The sequence below is a fragment of the Manduca sexta genome, chromosome 22 (genome assembly GCF_014839805.1).
Source record: "Manduca sexta isolate Smith_Timp_Sample1 chromosome 22, JHU_Msex_v1.0, whole genome shotgun sequence".
NCBI classification, from domain to species: Eukaryota; Metazoa; Arthropoda; class Insecta; order Lepidoptera; family Sphingidae; genus Manduca; species Manduca sexta.
This window is the reverse complement of record NC_051136.1, coordinates 2833176-2858032: the sequence shown is the minus strand read 5'-3', so window position 1 is coordinate 2858032 and position 24857 is coordinate 2833176. Positions and strand designations below refer to the sequence as shown.

The window sequence follows — 24857 nt, the reverse complement described above, 5'->3', positions numbered from 1 at the left end:
AGAAAATCGATCATACACAGACAGACAGCTTTTGGGAACAATGTTTTATAATATTATGCGTCTTATAAAACAAACTCCTAATATGTCCAGAAATAACATTCCATCGGATTAAATTACAAAATTAAATATGCCCAAACCTGGGGAAGAAGAACAATAATCCATAAGTATTAAGAAATGTCAACCTCAATGTGAGCTCTCACCATCTATAACATAAGAGCAAATGTCCTGCAGTGTAACATTAAAGTAACACTCACTTTTAAAAACTTTCCTTTATTCAACATTTCTAACTTCGTCTTGTGATAAAATTTCTTATAAGACGCATCTCTCAGGGGTATTCATTGCGGAGTGTGGTCCCTACGTTTATGTTGCTTTCCAAAAGTTAAATTAGAAACTCGAGTGGTTTCGTTTTAGTTTGGAATCATTGTATTGAAAATTGTGAAAGTTTTAATCATGTTTTGTTTTATTGTGTCAGTTGAAATTATATTAATGCTGTCAGACTGTCAAATGCTAGAGTGACGTGTATCAGTAGAATAAAGTTAGATTGCATTTCTACAATCAACGTTACTCATCTAAGAAAGTTTGATGTTTTGTTTTTAATATAGAAAAACCAAAATCATGTTTATTTTACATTTACTCGAAACACTAGAATCAAAAATAACTACTCCATCCAAATTAATTTACATATGAATTCAACACCAGTCAAAATCTTTTAATTGATTATGAAACCACACCTGCAAATCAATACAATGTAAGCAAAAAAATTACACTGTACTATTTTCGCCTTAATGCTTTCATAGACAAATATTCGCTTTTGCATGAACGTCGGTCTAGCACAAAAATCTTTACATACACAATTTCTTTGCAAATATAAAGTAAAGACTTCTAAGACCGCGGCTCCGGTGGAAACCACTATAAGCGTCTGACGCACCCATCTCAAGACCATCCCAAGGCAATTTGGGAGCCATTTTAAAAATTTAATAAAAAATACCGTGCATTATGTGGCACTTGGCACGCGTCGAGTTCAGGTGTTAACGATGGTACCCAGTTTAATCTTGCGTCTGAAACGACGCCAAGTTCTTTGTTCACGATATTCATAGCCAATTTTTCATAAGGTGTTAATGTTTCGGATTATGTGTTCCAGTTCCATCTTGTTAGTTTAAGCCTTTATTTTGTTTATACAGCATTTGCATATAAGGGTTATTTGCGGCGTAGTCTCATAGTCTAGGTTGTCCTAGATTTTTTTATCTTTAAAGTAATAGTCTAGGTTGTCGTTTTTTCTATACGTAAAGCATACCTTTTGTGAAGCATCTATCGAGGTATTTTGTACCATAAGAAAGTAGAACTTCTCGTTATCACACTCAGATTTCAGTTCTCAAAATTTTATCTCTTTATGATTTTAACTATTCGTAGAAGTCAAGTGTTGTATCGATAATTACAAATACAGTCTGTTTAACACACTCGAATGTCAAACCTGGTTGTCATGACATGACGCTTACCGGCTCCGAAATTGAGTTAATAACAATCATTGCATGCGGTCACCGAGCTTACGGCTCGGTCCCTGCGCAGTGAACTAGTGACCGTTTATTAGCAAATCCCTGTGCTCTGCTTCTGGGAAAGTTTAGCTGTCTACTCCATTCTTGACGTCACTGTATGAAAAATTTGGGTTATTCCTGTACAAGCAGCTTGCTTCTATCGTCATTTATTCATATATAATAATATCAGCCGTGTATTATTTACTATCCCACTGCAACGGGCCTACTCGACTACCGAGAGGGAATAGGCCTTAGCACACCACACTGGCCTAGTGCGGATTAATACCTGTGGATTGATACCCTCAAATTTATGGAGAATTTCTCAGGTATGCAGGTTTCCTCACGATGTTTTCCTTCGCCGTTAAAGCAAGCGATAATTAACAAAGTATATGCAAATAACCTTAGAAAAGTCAAACGTACGTGCCCTTGAGTTTTAAAACTGCGGACATTCATCTCGGCAGTCCATTTCACTCGACTTTACATATCGCCGCTTTCTGTCGCCATTTGGTTGTGTAAAAATCTTATTTTTACTAATACGAGTATTATATATGCGATTGTTTTGTCAAGATGTTTGGATGTTTGTTCTAAACGCATAAATTTCTGTATAAATTTGGAACTCATTTAGACTAACAGCTTGACAGCTAGCTTGTACATCAACATTAATTTTACTTTTGCTTCCAGAAAAGTGTTGTAGGCATTTCATTTCGAAAAAAGTGTTTCGAAAACTGCTGTTAGAATCATAAATATAATATAGTTTATTATAAACTTACCAATCATGTACATTTGTTTAACAAATTTTTCTTTAGATGTAGTATGTGTAAAAAAAAAATGTAATATAATATATTTAATAGGTATTACAAATACCGAGTCCCCGTGGACTAAAATAAGTAGGTACAAAATACTAAAATGAAAACTGAACAAAATTTAATAAGACATCATAAAATCCACAAAATAAGTTAAAGCTATTAAGAGAAGCGGACTTAATGCCATAACAGTTCCATGTATAAGAACTATTGTTGGAGTTGCGCGCGCATATTTTTCCCCCGGGAACCTTTAATTTCCCCGGGATAAAAACTGACTTGTATATTGCTGGGTCTTATATATCTCTAGAGACTACTGATGAGGTACTTAGTTATTACATATAGTTCATATCGTCGGTTTACTGCAAGAACTTATTAACTGACAAATACAAAAGTATGAATTAAGCCATTTTTAGTTTTAGTCATATTGTTTTCGCTATATCAACCTAGATATAAGTATGTTAAAAAGAAGTAAAACACTATTATATTCTTGAATATTTATGCAATTAGTGAGTTCTTGCAGTAAACCGACGATATAAAGGCACCGTCCTTTGAATATCAGTCGTGTGATTCTTTATTCGATTTGCAGGTAGAGTAATGATAACTTGGGTAAACTTATCTAAAAATTAATTTGATTTGCTTGAGATGAGATTTAAGTAATAAGGGCACAAGGCGTGATATATCATTGGCCTGATATTAGCTTAATAAAATTAAAGTCCATTAAATACGTCTGCCTAACCTTTTATGAACAAAGGCACGCTTATGTTATGAGTTAAAAAATAACAAATAATTTTTATACTCAAAATGCTATGTCTACGAAAAATCTATGAGTTCCCTTTGATCCTTAAAAATTCTATGTCTACGAACCTTGAGTTAAAACTAAATACATCATTAAATTGAACAAGAGCAAAATGAAATCAGACGTGGGCAGTAAATCTGTCGCGACCACAATACAATCCTACATCAAACAGGACAAACGCTTTTAATATTTCACATCTATGAACATTAGTGCATAACGTGGACTGTGACCGCAATGCGGCTGCCTCCCTGATGAGTACATACATCAACCGGTGGCCAGCTTAGCGTGACATGTGAAATTCTATTGTACACCCCCCAGGTGAGTCGGTGACGTGAGAGCGAGGGGAGGGTGGGAGGTCAACATAAATTGGATAATTCGAGTACGTGTCACGTCGGCCGTGCGATAGAAGGAACGGAGTAGACCTGTCAAGGTTAAGAGTTATGAGTTTCGAAAGTATTTTCTTGGATATAAAAAGTTGCTGCGTAATGTCAATGTTGTGGAAAATGTATTAGAACAAACTGAAACTTCGATAAAACTATTGCGAGATTTTTTTTACGTTGGCGTTGCGCAATCGAAGTTCGTGAACGAGGAACAGAATGGACTGCAGATGGTCCCGAATTCAATACAAGAATACGTTCCTGCATTTTATTAAATGTGCTATAACTATATTGTTTAGCAACCGTTTTTACAGTGAAAAATATCTTATGAAAGTCTACTTAATTAAAAGTATATAAATAAATAAGATATGTAAACACTATCAACTTCTACTAGATCAACGAGCGATCTCAACCATATGAGTATAAATAGACCATTTAAAATAATCTAGTAATTTAGTTAGTATTTTTTGCACTCTCATTTCTCTTTTAGTGTTAACTTCTGGACAAGCATGGATTATTTCAAACCTGAAAACCTTTAAAGCGTTTACACGTTACAAATTACTTCCATCGCCAATAATGATAACAATTTAGATTTTAGTCGACGCTTATTTAAACGACAGCATGATATGATACCCACGATTTAAACAATTGTTTTAAATAAACTTCTCTAGGAATGTTGAATTGTGTTTATATTTTCACGTAGACGAGTCCCAGCGGTAAGCCGGTCATAATGCTAATGTTGCATTTCGGGGTAAGCCGATGAATATCCAGTTACCGCGATACGACGCCATAAATTTATTGTTTTAGAAACAAACGTATCAGAATATATAAAGGTGTCTATTTTTCAGAGAAGTATAATCTATCTGAGCCTTGCGTTTTATTTAGTTGATTAAACTATTGGACCACTTGAACAATTTTTGAAATGAATTCTATCTCTAATATGGTATGGTATATGACTTTCCGTGGATAGTAAAAAAGTCGTCAATATATTAAAGGAAATGATGATAAATTTTGTAATTATTATTAACATTGGAAAAGAATAATTATTGATAGATAAACATAATAGGTTTTTTATTATTTCTTTCAATCAATTTGCCGTTCGCCTGATGGTAAACGATACGTCTGCCCAACAGTAGAAACACCTTCCAACACCTTAAATTACTAATTATAGTTTGGTATTCCACTGCGATTATGTCCAGTAGTTTACACTGGCTTCAATGTTCTTCAAACCGGAACACAACAGTGGCTATACACTGCTGATTGGCGGCAGAAATAGACATTGCTGTGATACCTACCCAAGCGGACTCTCACATATGAGAGACCTACCACCAGATCTCACATCCCCATGAAATATATCAAGTAACACTATTCATTAAAACTGCATGACCTCACTTTGAGAGATATAATGAAGCCAAAACTACTCACCTCTCCGGCGTGGCGAGCGTGAGGTTTGGCGCAGGAAACGCGCCGTCCGCAGCACAGATGACGTTGACCGTGTCGTCATCCGTTTTGTTTTGGATCAGCCGGAAGTTCGTCTCCGGCACTGTAATATTACACCTGGTTACAAGGAAGTAAAGCAAAAAGTCGTGAAGGAAGAGGCAATGTGAGTAGACTGGAATCTGTATAAAAATATGGAATTATTTTTATTTAACAGCTACCTTTTTCTTGTCTACTCGGATGTGGAGTTGACTCAACACAATTTTTCGAGAGCGTTACAGAAAGGTTTAGTTATAAAGCTTACCCCCTTATTCATAAACGTTATTTATTTAAGGACGGAGCATTCCTGTGATTGCAGCTTTGTTTATCAGACAGCCAATTAGATTAAAGTTGTACCTCAATATTAACCAATCACAACGGCCCTATGTCTACGCACTGCGATGGCTGCCATGCCGTCGGCACTGTAAAACAAATTTGTTATCACAGCACTGCTCCGTCCTTACATAAATAATGTTTATGAATAACGGGCTTAGTTTTTTGGGACATGCGTGAGACAGTGTTGCACTAATCCCACGTCATTTGGATTAGGGAAATCAGGAAAATAAGAGATCAAGTCGATCCTGAGACGTGGCTTTTCTGACTACCCACTAGTGCGTCTTATCAAAATACTTACGGTGGTCGCTATCCACTTTTACAAACGTCTAGCACGAGCAAACCAACATGTTATTCAAGTGTTAGTACTATTCACATCGGAAATTGAAAACCGACATGAATCGACAGCTTGCTGTTGCGTTTGTGGAGATTGGTGGCCAGTATTGAGAATTTCTAACAAGTATACTTGTTTTTATTATTTATTATTTCATTAGAAGTCTTTTAAAGTGTACGCATACACAACATGTAAGCACTGTAGTATTCGTATTGGAAAGATACTAATTTGGATTTCTATCTACTTCCCTCCACTTACCATCAGGTGCCGAGGTCACTTTGACCGTAAAAAAATCATCCAAACTAAAGTTTACATATATCATTTTGTACTTGATTACTTGCAAATCCTGGCCACAATTCCTAAGAGCTGTATGGATCTCGCCATGTAAAGCGCCAGTTTAATTGATACGACACTACTAAAGTAGATAGATATCAGATAGAATTTTTACATAGTAGTTATTCTTATCTACTCGGTATTGTGAAACCATTTCAATAATTACGGTGACCGAACATCCATATTTTATTCGGCTTTGTAATTCAAATTCAATTAATTTGTAAGTCTTTGTAATTTGGTTTTGCTACATTTTATCCGCATTTACTACCAGATCGATATCTTATTCAGTTGCATAAAATTAGATCTACTAGATTTGAAGCATCACTTATCTGCCTATCAAAATTTATTTTGAGATTATCGATTGACAATAGGTAATTATAACTGACTCCTGATATACAGCTACGCTAGTTTGGTAGTCAGGGACTATTTCAAATTTTTACCACTATTTTAATGTACAATAAATAAATAAATAAAAATTATTCCTCGCTAGATACAATTCTCACGGCTTTTTTGAAACCAGATATACACAGGCTGATCTCAGATGGCGATACACTTACGTGGACCATTATTGAGGATTTTACACCTTGTGTATGCTACAACTTCGTGTATGGTCTCTATCCCAGCGGATAAAAACATATCCTACCACTAACAATTCCAGTACCCATATAAATCCTTATAACATCTCATAACATGACTCAAAGGTCCAGTTCCGTTTGTTCATCTGCCCCGAAGGCGTACAAGTGCCATCGGCGTAAAAACACACGCGCTGCGGAGAGCATATGTCGGAATATATAAAACTTGCTTAACCACACAAAAAGTAGGTTGTGTGGTGTAAGTAATGGCGTTTTTGCTGGTTCTGCTTTTACTAAATTTATTTATACTAATATTATAATTTTGGGAAATTGTAGGAAATACTTTTTCTTTTAAACGGGCATATTGTAGTGACCCATTTGCACCAGATGGTAAGTGGAGTGGGGTCCAATAGAATGTCGACTGACGAGTGATGATTACCCCTCGGCAGTCGACACAATTATGCCGGCCAGTTGGAACCGGATATACACAGGGTGATTCTATTGAAGTATATGGAGTGGGGTCCAATAGAATGTCGACTGACGAGTGATGATTACCCCTCGGCAGTCGACACAATTATGCCGGCCAGTTGGAACCGGATATACACAGGGTGATTCTATTGAAGTATATGGAGTGGGGTCCAATAGAATGTCGACTTACGAGAGATGATTACCCCTCAGCAGTCGACACAAATATGCCGGCCTGTTGGACCCGGATATATACGGGCTGATTCTATTGAAGCTACTCTTAAAATTCTATCAATAAAAAGAGAAGTTCATGCTACTGATAACATTTTGAGGATATAAGAAATTGCCTCAATAAAATTCTTAACTTCTGCTTTAGTTGTTCATGGATTAGTTATTCCGAACATTGAAATGACAACTAAAATCATGAACCAGGATTGTTCTTTAACTATGAATTATTATTCCAATGGCATGTAAAAATGTTAACTTTTCATATTTTTAAACAATGCGAATGTATATATCAAGCTTAGACCTTATTTCTTGCACGATAAAAAATATATGTTTTGCTCCACAAACGCAAGATGACGACATACGTGTAAGAAAGTAAACGTTTCCAGAAACTGTACTAGAAATATGAATCCGCTTATATGAATACTGAGCCTTATTCCAGCCGATTATATTCCTTTTCCATGTGCAGCACCTAAGCTTGCAAATAAAGATTTAATATATTTATGGTCTGATCGTGGGCCGATGTGGTACTATCCCACAGGGAATCGTAAGGATGGAAGGCACTAAATTACCCGCTGAGCTTGTGGTATGTGAGTAACAAGAAATTTGGTAATTACTCTCTAGAATCGCAGCGAGGGATTAGAGAAGATACTACATACCGAAGTATGGTGGTGGTAGATGTGTAAAATATACTAGTTTTGCCATTTATTTGCTCTAGAATTACAATGTCCGAAATGTGAAAAAATAAATCCATTAAAAAATTTGTTTAATTTTTTAATGATTGTCATTCTGAAAAAAGTTTTTACTTATTTTTATTTTTAAATTACTTTATTTTCTCTATAAATATTTCATCAATTCTTAAAAATCTTTTAATACAATTAACATAATAAAGCCAATTGAAAACTGTATGGATTTATCGCGTTTATTTATATTATTACTTTCTACCGACGTTTTGAAGACAGGGTCAAACTGGGTATTTTTTTTCGTTCTCTGAACACGGTTTACATATCTGTAGTGAATAAATTGTAAAAGCATCGTTTTTTTTTAAACCGTTCATTCTTCGCCACTCGCAGCCTATCTTATCTAATGTTATCAAAATGTTCTAGACCAATTTCGTATAAGCGTTTGTGTAATCAGTTCTGCTTGGCTCTTAGCTCGAACCGTCAGGCCGTTTTGAAAACAAATTGCTTATTTTAATACCAACTTATTTTAGTTGACTGTTATTATGAAAAATGGGAGAGGCATGAACTTGAATTTGTTAATATTTTTTTTTACTAGTATAGGTAAAAATTTTAAATGAATTTATTATTTTTTTAAATGAGGAGAGTCAATCGCTGTCTTTAACGAAAGCTATACTATACTATAATTGTAAAATTCCCAATGAATACACTACCTATATTTCAGAAAACAGCCAATGATTAAATACTGCTGTTTTAAATCACATAGAGATATGAAAGACCACCGCACCTATTTTTCGCCAAGTGTGTTCCGTCCCATGATGTGATGGGGGCGAGCCTATTGCGTTATCTGACACAAATACCAGAATACAGGCTGATACCGAAAATCCCAATATCACTTTGCTCAACCAGGAATTCGAACCTGTGACCTTAAAGCGGGTTCGTTCAACAGTTGTATTGCGTACCACCCAAATAGTCTATAAAGGAATATAGAATAATAAAAAATTACCGAAAACAATCATCTGTTTCGTTCTAGAATCTTCTTCCATGAACGTGGACACAACACACGTGTAGTCACCAGAAATGTCTGTGTTTGGCTTAACAATACGCAATGCTCGATGCATTTTCAAAGGGTCGTTAGAGGCCCTATACGTAAGGTCCACCCGACCCCTCAAGATCCCCATATCTTGAGGCTTTTGAGACGCTATCCACTGGTACACAGGTCTTGCTTTGTTCTTGAAGAACCATTTTACCATTAAACCTGAGGTCTCATTACCATAAGTGTAATCACAGTCTAATATGACAGCGTCCTGGACACCATATTGTATTATTTCTGGTACCACCACTTTCACTATTTTCACTGCGTTTAGACCTGCAACAAACAGAATTATGCCTTTTAAAACATAGTTAAAAATACTACGCACTAAAATTGGTGGTGGGATATATTTTATAGACCGTATAGCAACCAACATACACAAGGTATTAAAACCCACCATAGTGGCCCATGCAATTGTGACACGCTCCGGGATCAGGCTGTGTATATCCGGGTCCAACAGGCCGGCATAATTATGTCGACTGGCGAGGGGTAATCATCTCTAGTTAGTCGACATTCTATTGGACCCCACTCCACTTACCATCAGGTGCAGTGGATCAATATGCCGTGCACGTAAAAAAAAATATGTTTATCAATATTTTCGCGAAGCCGCGATGCATGTCCAATTAAATGTTTTTAGAAATAAAAAAGCTAATAAATATAATATAAGATTTTCTCTTTTTTCTCTATGGCGATAGGCTCGCCCCCTATCACATCATGGGACGGAACATACTTGGCGAAAAGTGGGTGCCCTAGTTGCGCCTCTGCATACCCCTTCGGGGATAAAATGCGTGATGTTATGTATTATGTATGTGTGTAAGATTTTCTCTATCTCTATAAGAAATGTTGTAAAGCTGTTAAGCGGTTTCATTACTTTTTACAAATATTTGAACAAATTCTCGCTTTTAATATTATATTAGTAAATAATAGTGGCGTGAGGAAGGCCATTCGATCAATCTTTTATCAATATTATGGCACGCTATCGGACTGACGGACATTTAAATATTGTTTCTGTATTAAGTCAAACATAGCATTTGCGTCATTCGGTACTTGGAAGTATTATTTCTTAATGGTAATGCTGCTTGGCAAATGCCGGCAATGATTCAATGAGAATTAAAATTCAACTTACTGACTTTAAGTTTATGACTGAGATTGATAAAACAAAAGAAAATGATCCCGTAGCACTTAACTGAGCGCTTTGGAGTAATATCAGCCTTATACGATATTTTATAAAGATTTATTTCAAATATAAGTCTTACTGCCACTTTGCCTATAGATAAGGAATACTATAATCATTGGCCTCTTGGTCTATAATAAGGATATTAATAACATACAAAGCATTTAAGATACTGACCAAGTCAGAGAATTTATATTATGTAAAATAAATAAAAGAACTGAGACTGCCTCGGTGGCGTAGTTGTATTGAATGTCCGGTACAATAGCGCTCTGAGGTCCTGGGTTCGAATCCCGGGTCGGGCAAAGTGATATTTGGGTTTTTCTGCTCAGTATCAGCCCGGAGTCTGGAATTTGTGCCCGATATGGCGATAGGCTCGCCCCCTGTCACATCATGGGACGGAACATACTTGGCGAAAAGTGGGTGCCCTAGTTGCGCCTCTGCATACCCCTTCGGGGATAAATGCGTGATGTTATGTATGTATGTATGTAAATAATAGAAAAAGAATAATAAGTGTGGCTAAATTTTAAGCATGCATTGCAAGATATCGTGCAAAGGTTTGGTATGCTATACAGACCACAATAAGTGCAAAGCTAAGTAAGAATCCCAACAGTGTATTAATAATAGATCTATTCTTCAATGTAACAATTTTTTAAGTTTAACAAGAACTGCGACAACTAGTAAGTAGGTGAAAGATTAATGAACTTATGAAAAGTTTTAATTAAATTCCAATCTACAAGTAAAATTGAACGATCGAAGAAAGCGATATAATAAGAATTAAGTTAGAATCAGATTCAAAAGAGAGGAAAAAAGATTTAAATCGAAAATGGATGAAAAAGCAACAGCAAAAATGTCTTTTTAAAATTCCGATAAAAGGTCCGAGGAAACAAAACATCTAATCACGAAACGGCCTATTTCTGCAGCAGTCACGATGGCTGACTGACAGCATCGCATTACCACAGTCAATAATAACAAATCGGAAACTCCCAATATCGCAGCAAACAACCGGCCATTCCTTATAATGTAAACAATTAATATTCATAGGACGAGAAGCAATTTGCTTGGGACATACATATTTGAATTTCGAGAATGGTGGGAAAGTGTTTGTTAGCTGACGTTTAACTGTGTTTTTTTAAATTTGTCTATTGATTTTTGCGTGCTCAAATAATATTTATGACTTATTTTTTATTACCTCAACATAAACCGTGGCAGTATTTTAAATGTTATTTAATTTATACACTCGAATTTGATCGTAGATTCACCTGCAAAAAATTCCTATCCCGGAATTAAAATCCGACATTCCACTTTTCAAGGATAATAAGTCTATTGTAAACACAGAACGGTCTATTTAAGTAATTGATTCTTACTTTTAAGAATAACATTAAAGGATTCCAATAAAATGTGAGGATCTGTGGGCTAGTGTTTAGAATATTAAGTTACCTGATTGAGTGCAAGGTGAGTTATTGTTCCTGATTGCAGACAACGCAAACCTAACCCCAATGCTACGATCCTGACGCTCCAAGTGAATTCACTTTGCGTTGTAAGCGTCAAAAACAAATATACGATTCAACATCTATATGTTTTATAGACTTGTACATTTGATTTTGGCGCTTGATACTAACGCTTGCAGCATTAATGCGAATTTACTTGGTGCGTCAAACTTGTAGTCTGGCTATAAAGCCAAATCTTCTAGCGTAACGAAAATTTTAAAATTAGGAACCTAAAATTAGAGCTAGGCATATAAATGCTAAAATAATAATGCAAACGAAACAAATGAAGATAAACTCTAGAGACCAGAGATGCAATTCAAATTTATAATTCAACATGTCACTGTAAATAGAAATAAATGGAATTTGAAAGGTCATTTGAGGTAAGCACCACGGGTTATTTTATAAAAATACTAGCTTTTGCTCGCGGCTCCGCCCGCGTTGTAAAGTTTTTCAGGCTAAAGTTTTCTATTATAAAAGTAGTAGTTTCCCGGGAGCCTATGTTCTTCCCAGGGTTTCAAACTGTCTCCATACCAAATTTCATCTTAATACGTTGGGTAGTTTTTGAGTTTAAGACGTTCAGGCAGACGGATGCAGCGGGGGACTTTGTTTTATAATATATTTTTATAGAACTTTTTAAGAGGAATAATCCCGTCATACATCATTGTTGCATAACTTTAACCGTTTACGCAGCGCACGCAACGGAAGCTCTCAAAACTAATAAATTGTCCCCGTATTTGCAACATGTTTCATTACTGCTCCGCTCCTATTGGTCATAGCGTGATGATATACAGCCTATAGCACCCTACAAATAAAGGGCTATCCAACACAAAACGAATTTTTCAGTTCAAACTGGTAGTTCCTGAGATTAGCCATTACTGCTCCGCTCCTATTGGTCATAGCGTGATGATATATAACTTAGAGCACTCCACAAACAAAGGGCTATTCAACACAAAAATATTTTTTCAGTTCCAATCGGTAGTTCCTGAGATTAGCCATTACTGCTCTGCTCCTATTGGGTATAGCGTGATGATATATAGCATATAGCACTCCACGAACAAAGAGCCATCCAACGCAAAAAGATTTTTTCAGTTTGGACCGGTTGTTCCTGAGATCAGCCATTACTGCTCCGCTCCTATTGGGTATAGCGTGATGATTTATAGCCTATAGCACTCCACGAACAAAGGGCTATCCAACGCAAAAAAAATTTTTTCAATTTGGAACGGTAGTTCCTGAGATCAGCCATTACTGCTCCGCTCCTATTGGGTATAGCGTGATGATATATAGCCTATAGCACTCCACGAACAAAGGGCTATCCAACGCAAAAAAAATTTTTCAGTTTGGACTGGTAGTTCCTGAGATTAGCGCGTTCAAACAAACAAACAAACAAACAAACAAACTCTTCAGCTTTATATAATAGTATAGATGTGAATCTCAAATTGTGCTCATTTTGTGGAGAATATTTGTTCTCTGTACAATTTGAATATGTTGGGACCCGTTGAAAAAATAATAAAGTAGCAAAAGTACGCTCATGCAGCGTGCCAAAACGGCTCGGTTTAACATTGTTAGTAAGGATATGAGAGCTGACCGACTTACAACAAATGAATTTGGCACTAACTGGATGTATGCAGAATATTAAAAAATCCTAGGAAACCAAAATAAAGTAACACTTTTGTTATCCAGCAGACACGCTATACATCACTATGTTTTAATATTCAAGGAAAACAAATCAATAGATATTCCCATTTAAATTTCTTTCGATTAATCCATATCCATCAGTCTTCTAGTCCGTGTACCATTAATATTTATGCAATTCCCAAGTCAACGCCGACGTTGAGAGCTTATTTAAATTCATCCTTGCTACTGCTTAAAAGCCGAGATGGGCACGACCTAAAAATTTGATTCGCACTTAAAATTTCACTGGCGTAAATAAAGTGGAATGTTAAATAACAAATTCATAAAAGAAATGAGAGCACTCAGTGACAAGGGAATATCTGCGGCTTTGGAACGCGGCCTCTAGTCGGGAAATTCGAAATAAGGAAGTTGTTTTTTAGAATCAGCAGCTGTTAGCCTCAGACGACTTTAGTACCATCGAGCAAGTGCCCGGACTTCGAAGCGCTTACGCTAGAATAAAAGTTACTCGGTATAAAAGAGCAGACAGCGTGGAGAGACACAGCGTGGAACGTTTTCGAATTTAATGCACCTGACTTAATTAAATGGAAAGCATAAATTGAGTGTTAAGCAAATACGCAAACAGCGAGTGGAAGCAACAGAGCCAAAGCAAACTTCGCAGACGAATACACAAAAGAAAGACACAGAAATGTGCAAAATAAAATCCTCAAAAAACATGTCTGAAGATTTCACGAACCACATGGGATATCACGGTCGAAGAGCACTTAAGGTTATGTCTCTTCAAAATTCTCTCTAACAAGACTGCTGTCAAATTTGTATGAACTCGTTAGGTCAGCGAATGTGGCCACCGCGGTTTGCTGGTTGTCGAGTGAGCATTGTTACAGATAGCACTTCAGATAGTACTCACAAGGAACGACGCGACGACTTGGCTAGATATAAGAATATTGAAACGCATATCCAGAATTAAAATTTGAGATTTTTCCGCAAGATTTAGTTGCATTCTATTTCAAACGATGGAGTAGGTTATTCAATATCTGTCTGTGGTACTGTTTAGATTTGTGTAATAGTTATATATAAAATTATGTTATCTATTTGAGAAGATAATACTAAATGAAATCAATAAAAATTCGGTGCATTTTTAAAAGTCTGCAATCGGCATAGGCCCGCCTCTTCGTATCATGGGACGGAACACACTTGGCGAAAAGAGGGTGCCCTGTCTGCGCCTCTGTATACCTGTTCGGGTATAAATGCGTGATATGTGGGTTTAATCGCCATTACGATCATATCAACCATTTGTAATCCACATCCAAATCTCAAGCTGATTCTTGACTAACTTATCCGAACTATTCTATACTCTAACGTTAACCTAAAACGTAATAATGCTACCAGAATAAACGTTTTAATAAAATAAGAGTTCTTTACATATACAAATTCAGAAACACCAGATAAAGTCTTATCTGAAAAGCTAAATTCATTTTTTCTCGCCACCACTGGGGCTTGTTGCGTCAAATTATGTTATCGGGCCTATTCCAGTATTCTTCTTGATGTATATTACACATTACTTTATCTGAATATTTTCGTTCAGATGCTGACATCGCCACTTTTATCTGGTCATATGGACAATAGAAGTAACATTATTGTTTAGATTCTTAGATAGAGAGAAAATGTATATATTTTGTATTTTAAATAGCATAAAAATTACAAATTAAATTGAATTAATGGAGACTATTTAAATTTCGTAATTTTTAAGTAGCACCACGTGAGAAATTGATGGCTTAATGTACCCAGAATTTACGTTTCTACAATACTAGTTACATGTATAAATTGAAAAAGCAATACTAGAGTTTCATTCCCGTTCTTCCCTGGTGAGAGTTGCTTTCCGAACTGGCGATAGAGTAAAATTGGCAGAATCTAAATAATGTATTACATTTTAGGGGTTCAAATAAATTATTTAATTTCCTTCATTTCATTATTATCTATTATACCTTTATCAGACTACTGCTTGGTAATAGAAAAAGCAACTCTTATGGTATATACATAATCGTTGTCTCATCGTCTCCTGTGACCGACCTAAGCCGAGGTTCGTAGCCCGTTGGTGGGTTGCCCTCAACATGGTCGCCTAATTTTCAAGGGTTGCGAGCGCCTAAAGCATCCATCCAAAAGTCCAGTGTGTTTGTATAAGCCGGCTCTTGCTAGGCTGACAAACGTGTAGGCTAACAAAAAGTAAGATAAGTTAGATAGGTTTCTCGTACTCGAGAGTTCGTCTTGGTATGAACTTTCTCTAAGATAACATAAAGTAAATTAGAAGCACATTCTTACGACAACTATGAATATTAATAGCAAAAATACTGAATTAAGTAAATTCCAAGCTAGGGCTGTCAATGTTTTTATTATTGTAAGGAAATAAGTTCTCAAGCGTAAAACGAGAGTTATAAAAATAGAATAGAGAAATAAATAAATGTATTATATTTCCTTGGAATTGTTATTTTAGGATATTAAAATACGTTATTTGTTTCATATTTAAGGAATGAAATACCTACAATCTTAGCTTCTAGTTACTATTATAAATGCAAAAGCTTGTGAAAATGTTTGGACGTTTGTTAGAAGTAAAAGCAGAAACAGCTGAATGGATTTAGATGGAATTTGACATGTGGATAGACCATGTCCTTGACTAACACATAGACTATTTTTATCCCGATAATTGCGCCTACGGCAAATGATGTATTTTTTAATTTCATTTTTAAACAGTGATTTTGGACGTTTATAGCAGGAAAGCTTATTCATATGGGTAAAGCCGCAAGCAATAACCTCGTAACTTAATACATTAGCTTTATACTGTCATGACTTCTAAACCTAGAAGCTCAAACATAAAGTTTCTTAATCTATATTATTATTATAAAGCTGAAGTTTGTTTGCTTGAACCCGATAATATCAGGAACTACTGGTTCGAATTGAAAAATTCGTTTAGTGTTGGATAGCCCATTAATCGAGAAAAACTATACAATATCAAGGTATGACGAAATAAAGCGGAGAATCAATGAAAAATGTTACAATAACACAAAAAAAATATTTCTTTTGAGAGCTTCTGTTGCATGGGCGTAAAAAAATCCCCATATCTTTCAAACCGCAGCTCAGTGCGCGTATACAAAAATAGACAAAACAACCCTGATAGCATAAGATACCAAGGTTAATCTACCAGATTAGTTCTCACCTAAACCTAATACAAGTTAAAGTCACCTTGTAACCAGACGTTTCAATACGGTCAGCGGAGTTCGCACGATTCGCATTAGTTGAAAGCTCTTGATTACTCAAGCAAACTTCTTAAAAGGTTTCCATAGCTTCACTGCAATGTTACACTAACGAGTATACTATTATTACAAGTCTTTAGTGCGCAGTTAGAAAGTTACCAAGATTTGCTTTTAATTTATAATTGGTACTTTAGTTGAACATACACATATCAGGACATTATTCTCGAAGGTTGCAAAGCTGCCAAGGGTACTCACTTTTCGCTATGTGTATTATTTAGGGAGCTGCCTTGTAAGTAATAGTATTAATAAATAAATAGTTTTGTTATATTAGCAATCTTTACGCTATATCTGCCTCGATATATCCACATCTAACTGCTCCATATTTGACTGCCTCGGTGGCGTAGTTGTACTGCATGCGCAGTACGGCAGCGCTGTAAGGTTCTGTGTTCATATCCCGGATTAGGTAAAGTGAAATTTTGATGCTTAATATTAACCCGGAGTCTAGAATTTGTGCACCATATGGCGATCGATATCGTGGGACAGAACACACTCTGCGAAAAGTGGGTGCCCTGGTTGCGCCTCTGCATACCCCTACGATGATAAATGCGCGATGTATGTTTTTATTTATTGCCATATGGGAGTCAGATTCCAGACTCCGGGCTGATACTGAGCTAAAGAACCCATTATCACTGGCCAACACGGGGTTAGAACCCAGGACTTCAGAGCGGTGTCGTATCACGCACGCAATACGCCACCAAGAGTCAATTAGAAATATTGAATAATATGTTCTTAACTCAAACCCCCGGAGCCTTTTCATATTTGTTTGGATATTATGTTTAATATTCCCGAGTTTAATTTACTATGATTTATTATCAGAATGGAAACTACGTACGAATTTCTAATTATCAACGCGTGCTCTGAAAGTTTGTTTTGTGTTGTGTGAGTTATGTTTTTGTCTTTAAATAATAGATATTAATTGGTAAACAGTACTAAATATCTAATTACTAACTTTTTCTCGCAGCTTCGCCTGTGTTCGCCTTCTAAAGTCCCGCTATATATTTCACGGAATAGAAAGTAGCCCATAAAATTTCCAGGGTCTTAAACTATCTCCATACCAAATTTCATAAAAATCCGTTCAGTAGATTTTGAGGAAATCGATACCATACAGACAGACAAAAAAGGGGGCTTTGTTTTAAAATATGTATAGATTTTGATTTATTTAGGCATTATGGCTGCCTAACCTGGTTGTTTTGCTTTGTATGATAGAGGAGTGTAGATTCTATTTTTAAATAAATCATCTTACAAGTATTATTAATTATTAGGCGTTATTTGCGGCTTCCTTTGCGTGCAACAACATCAACACAAATACCCAGATTTTAATAGAAGATGGTTGGAAGCTTGCACTGGCCTGGGATCCTCTTATTCACTCAATTAAATCGGAACCCAAAACAACCTGCTGCGTGACGTCAGGACACTAAGCTCATTCTGCATAGATCGGACCACCAGCAGCTCAAAACTTAAAGAAGAATGTGTACTTCAGTCCGCCCCGTGACTATGAAGACTGCAAAGACAACGAAATGTTGGAAAAAACATACTAAAAAAATCCGCAACCTGAAATCTAGTTTAATTTTGATGTCCAACATTCGCGCAGACACAAAAAATCATCTCGAACATACCTATATTAACGTTCAAACAAAAAAAAATGGGAAATAAGTATACAAACAAAAACTGAATAAATTATATTTAAATTTTATATTTCTGTCAATTACTTGAAAGGCTTACGTGACAGTCACCTACAACCATAAACTGCATAAATGACGTAGATAAATATTAAACACGAAGGTTTCTAATAAGATAAATACAAAATAATATAGATTAATTATTTGTACTTTAATATTGAAATTCCAACAAAAAACACTTCATAATCGAACCATTGGTTTAAGAGCTACAACACCACAAACAAACATAAAAACCTTAAAACATAACACCCCTCTTTTTGCGTCTTGGTTTAAAAATAAGGATGATATTGAAATCATAACACTTTTACGAATCAAAGAGCTAAAGCGTAAGTACAGGCATTTTAAGTAGGACCAGCTCGAGGCGACTTCGCAGTAAGCCCCTCTCCATCGATCAAACCGCCTTCGGAGTTATTATTTTTTAATTCGATTCAGCGCTGGCCCTACCGTGTTATTTATATTTAATTTCGCTGTACTGGGCGCAGTTCGTGATATAAAATTGTTTACAGTTGGTTAGTCTTTATTTTATTTTGGTTTATGAAGTTGTTTATACTTTATTTATTGTTGGGAGGGTGCGTGAGCGCTGCAATTTTGAATAGAATTTCACTTATATTTCTAGTGGTCAATAGTTATAATAGCAATGATAAAATAATTAGAAAATAAATACAAATTCTCAAACTTAGCAGGAAAAATCAAATATAGGTTTTTGAAGAATGGCTAACTGTCAGTATTAATAATGCCTATGCCTATCGCTTCTAAAATATAGCGTTACTTTAATTGAATACCTCACAAAAATATCTCCAATAACTCTCTAAAAGTTAAACTGTCCGTAAATCACATCAAAATCGGCTTCAATATTCAATTGAACCGCTTTATACCGGTATAAACTCGTTCAAACCGCCCATAACCAGTGTGTTCCGAGCTTCGCCCGCCCCTGAAGGTCACAATACATTATTTCCCAGCGGAGACCTCTGGGTTGGTCCACAGCTATTAATAATAGGCTTTCTTTGCCACACATTCGTGAATTTGACGGTAACGACAGCACTTTTAGTCATTTATCGCCCCTTTTTTTTAAAGCTTTCAAAACAAAAAGGTGTTGGATTAAATTAATTGGAGGTGAAGTGTGGTTGTTTTTACTAATGAATAAGATTTTTTGTACTTTCTCGATATGTTAAACCCAAATTCCCGAAAACGCAAACATTTTTGCTTGATCTGCGAATCAAACATAAAATCTTAAAGATTTCTTATTTTTGCGCGAATATAATGCAGAAAACCGCGATAAAATCCGAATAATTGTTTAATTTTTATGTTAAAACGTTAAAATTCACAGCCCAAGATATCACTAGCTTTATAACTAAGACTGTTTTACCAGGCAATGTTATGTTAATTAAATTATACACACAATATCAAGTAAATATAATTAAATTCTCAACTATAGGGAAATGGGCAAAGTTGCCTGTATCGACTACCAAACCAAAGTTAGCCCAATTTTGCCCGAACATAAAAACAATATACCAGATCTTATCGGTTCACTTGACCATGACTCGGGGTTCATTTTATTACTACAATCAAATACGTATTTATGATAAGTACGATATAAAAGAAATCACAGGATTACGTATGGTCCACTTAGGAGAGAAATATGAAATAAAGATTTCGATAATGATTTCTTATGTTTACGCGAATGTTGGACATTGAAATGAAACTATTTTGCAGTTTTATATTATCATTTTATAAAGAGTTGATTAGTTTAAAAAAAAATAGGTAGCATATGATCTGTGTATACATATGTTCGGATATTATGGCCGAATACCTTAGCATAAATGGACAAATAAAAATAGGGGACCGGCCTATGCTTGATTTTGTACATTATTCTATATCTAATGGTTAATAATACGAAAAAGAAGCACTCCTGCGAAAACTGCATAAAAATTGTTTAAAAAATGAGCGAGTAATTCATATTTAAAATATTGTAATGTGCAGAAGTGGGCGCGATGTGGGGATAGCGCTTCATCTCTTTCTTTCGCACGCATCTTAATTCCCGATGACGTCACAAGTGGGTATTTCGTCTCTTTTCTGTTTCTTGTTAATTACCCCTTCCATCGAAATTCAAAGACTTATAACTTGTTGATTTTTTAACGGATTTTAATAATTCCTTCTGTGTTATAATTTATATTACGTAAATATTTGATAATAGTAAAGAACAAAAATTAGTCCGGCACCCTATTGTATTTTTACTATAGCGTAGTAGTTGTTAAACATCAGCTTACCGAGGTAGTCAGGTTTAGTCCTCGGTATCTTGATATTCATTTAACATTGAATAAAACTAAGAGTGACGAACATTTGCAAACATTAATTTGTGAAAGACATAAAATAAGTTACCAAAATTCAACATCGTCTTATTAAAAATACATTGCACCCCCGCTGTCTACATATGCATGCCATAAGATGTTCAATCTAATAATGCCCAGTAATTATGTTCGCTACAATGTCAAACACAACAGTTCATACACGCTGCTACTTGGCTGTAGAAATAAACATTGCAGTGGTAGCTACCCAAACCGGCCCTCGAATATAAGATAGATTACTTAATGATAATCAAGTACTGTACGTATAAACATACCGAAACTAAGATTTCTTTTCACTACAGAACCCCGAAAAGAAAACCTTGTGGTCAGACTTTTGGAGTGGCACATCTGTTTCTTCCAAATACGAAAGCTATCCGCCCAAAGTTCGACACAGTTTGGAAGGCATTTGCCTACTTTTATCAGAATAGTAATACTTTGAAACTCTAAAAATTGGTCTGATATTAGATTTAAATGTGAGTAAACTACTTTTGAACTTGAAAACTATCTAGGCATTAAAACTTTTTAAAATTAAAAGACTTTGCAATGTCGGGGGAAAATAAAAATATAAAAAGCGATAAAATCCGAAAAATAGTTAAATTTTAATGTCTAATATACGCGTAAACATAAGAAATCATTATGCATTACAAGTTTTTTATTAAAATAATTAAATGAAGCAGTAATCGTCTAAAGGAGTCTTCATAAAATCCTACCCGTTTATATTATTCATCTTTATTATAAAATATGATAAGTTGACCTATTTGCTTATGCAACTCTAAATAAAATCGTGACCTACTTATACTTGCTAAAACACACACAAATACACAAAATATTTGCCAAAGCGTACAAAATTTACTGCACACGACTTCCCAAACAATATTCCATTTCTAAAACAATTTAGATAAATAACAAGAGGCAAATTTAAGCGTCCACATCGCATTAGCAGGCACGTCGTATAAATTCATTCGGCCAACATTTTCTATGCATACGAAACGTTCGCTTTCGCACTTTATTTTTGTGGAAATTGTGTTGGCGTTTTAGAAGCTAAAACAATGGATTTTTTCGAAATTCTCGGAGACCTGGATATAGAATACTCGCGGGTAAGTGTTAAGCCGTCCGAGCTGGTTGTTGTCAAATAGCTGTTATAATTCCTACATGAAGCTATAGTGCTGCGAATCCAACTGCTGTGTTTTGTATGCAAACTCCATTCGTTCGACATAAGTTCAAAAAGGTTAGTAGATTTGTTCAATCTAGTGTATAAATCTATAGATTTAGTACTCTAGTTTTTGCTTCGAGTTAGGCTATTTTATTGCTGAACAGTGTTTGAGCACAGATGAATAACCAGTCTAATTACAAGGCATTTTCAGATTTAGAAAGTCTTAGGGTATTTTTGAAAATTCTAATGTAATAATTTAAGAAAGTTTAAGTCGTGACTATCAATCATTGAACTAGGAACAGCTGTTGCACTGACGCAGAACTCGTTAGTTAAGATTAGGAACTTAGTTATGATTAAGAAGCCAATTTTTCTTCGCCGTTTTTTTTAACCAGACATTCACGTTCTAATTCAGAAATTTCTACCATTTCACTACATTTAAATTAAATGATTCAAATTTAGTTAAATGGTAATGTTTCATATTAGAATGTAAATTCTAAATTTGAAACGACAGTTATTTTGAATTTCCAAAAAAACAAACAATTCAACTTACAAATGAACAATTAAACATCCATAACATGAAACCAAACCCATTAAGCAATCATGTCGACAATAATTCGTCATTAAACCCGAACAAATAATCAAAATAATACCGAATCAAAATATGTTAATTACAACGGATATTAGTACATTCCAAAATACACGCTGTTTGTTATAAACACTGAATTTGAAAGCAATCATGCAAATCGCGGCTCGTTTCCATTGCAAATCGAACGAAATAGACATACGCATAACGCTTGATTTCATATGGATATCGTGGCACTTGATATGAGATTTTGTATTGGAATTCCTTGTTGAAATGCTGGTAATGGACGGATTATGTGTTGACAGGTCCGGTATAGGGTAGTAGGTGTGCGTACAGGAGTACAGCTATTGTAAGATTAGTCGGTGCAGTATACCGGAACCCTAAAAGTCCTTATTTTTTTGGTCGCCTGTGCTGTACTCTACGGCCTCTCGAACTCTCACATTTTTAGGTCACCACCCTGACTAAACTATCATACCTTATAAACAGATTAATCAGGGACCTTATTTTGTTCCCACCCAGGTACTCTTATAAGCTACACTGAGCCAGGGGAGGGAGCTTTTTGCTGTATGTTCCTTGGTTACCAAATACATCATTTGTATTTTGAAGAAGAATAGTGTAGTTACTAGGCTTTATGAGGCCTAATATTCAATGTCTCAGGTTGGTGAGCACTGCGGAATCATTTAATATAATAATATAATAATATCAGCCCTGTATTATATACTTGCCCACTGCTGAGCACGGGCCTCCTCTACTACTGAGAGGGATTAGACCTTAGTCCACCACGCTGGCCTAGTGCGGATTCCACTACATGGTGAGTTGAGAAGGATACAGATTTAGTATTGACTGGACGAAATATGATTGCGCGGCGTCAGTTCAGCTGTCCTGTTGGGTTTGCTTGTCTCGTCGTTCATTTTTATAAAATAGTGTATATACCTGGAAGGGTTTGAATTTTAAATATATAATGTTGACGTGGTTATACAATCAGGAATTATCCCTTCACGGAACAGTGTAGTCAATACATCTGTCGCCTAGGAAATATTAAATCTAATACGACTATTTAAATTTCAACAAGTCAAAGCTGACGATTAGACAAACACCATGTTAATAGTTAATTATGTCCACAATGAGACGACAAATTTAATTTGTCCAAAAGTAAGAATAGGTATTAACATTGTAAGGCGCGGGCGGCGCGCGTGGGCCGAGTTGCGAGATCACAAGAAATTATACGCCTCGCGGCCCTGCACGCGTGGGGCGAGACACAAGATGGCCGCGGGTGCAAAGAAAGGTGCAAAAAAAGGATTCGCCCACTGTTATATGAGACATAACCTAGTAGGTATCCCTCTCTAAGCAATTCTTGTGCGCCCGGTCTTCACACCAAATGCATGCCCATATATGGATGGATGTTTGTCGCGGCCCTAGACACACAATAAAGCGTGTATTCCTAATTATTGCCCAATTCACATTGAGGCTTCTAGGGAAAGATGGTTGTACCGCAACGTCTATTTTTGCTGCCAAGCACCAGAGCGTAGTCACTGTTGTGTTCCAGTTTGAAGATTATTCTATAATAAGATATAACATCATCTCATGTTTCAGGATAGAGAGCGCAGTGGTATACCAAACAATACTTTGAATTTAAGGTGTTAGATGGTTCTACTGTTTATGGAGGTTCGTATCGCTTACCATCAGGTGAATGGCAAGCTCGTCTCGTCATTCAGAGTAATACGAAAAAACCTTTAAGAAGAATTTGCAACGTGCGCAAAAATTTAAGTAGTACGCACTTAATCAAAGTTATGTTCGCATTCACATACGAAAAAGCACAATAAAATTATATCGCATGTCACTCGTCTCTCAAAATTAAAAAGCTTTTGTGGGCCAATGAAAACACTTGAATTTCGCTGGTGGTAGGATATACTCTATATCCACCCAGATCGCGACCACCTCTAATGTAAAGGTAACCTCTCGTCAGTCGACATCTTATTGGACCTCCCTTACTTTACGGTGCACATATTAAAAAAATATATATAAAAATGTATAATATTTTCTTAGGTTTTATTTTTAATATAATAAAAATAATATAATTTAAATAATACACATAATAAAAATTGATTGAAAAAACTATTCCTTACATTTTAAACCATTCCACCAACTAGTCGTTAATCAATAAATAAATATACAATTTGACACAAAGATTGCAATTTCACTCAAATAAGTAAACAATAAATTGTAAAACTAATATTCGTATTATTAAAATTTAATTTACAAATAAATATAAATTGAAAATATTAATCCATAAAGACTTCATAGATAGATCCACAATTTAATCTAATAGCTAATAATCTGCTAAATCAAAACGAGAGAGGTAAAACAACAAATTCCATACTACCATCGTAAACACGCCCAATGCTCGTCCCTCGCACCGAATTTTAACATCTTTGTAAGTTACTTCAGGATGGTATGACCTAAATTCTGCGCCCGTTCCC

At 35.5% G+C, this 24857-nt stretch overlaps 1 protein-coding gene across 1 annotated transcript in view; it reads right to left on the bottom strand.

Moving 5' to 3' along the window:
• LOC115442866 overlaps positions 1-24857 on the bottom strand; it is a 75035-nt gene that overhangs the window by 9437 nt on the left and 40741 nt on the right. The window contains exons 2-3 of the mRNA XM_030168054.2: positions 8933-9295; positions 4934-5051 (exon numbers count right to left, since the gene is read on the bottom strand). Of these exons, the coding sequence (XP_030023914.2) occupies positions 4934-5051; positions 8933-9295 (481 nt within the window). The remainder of the gene's footprint in view (positions 1-4933; positions 5052-8932; positions 9296-24857) is intronic.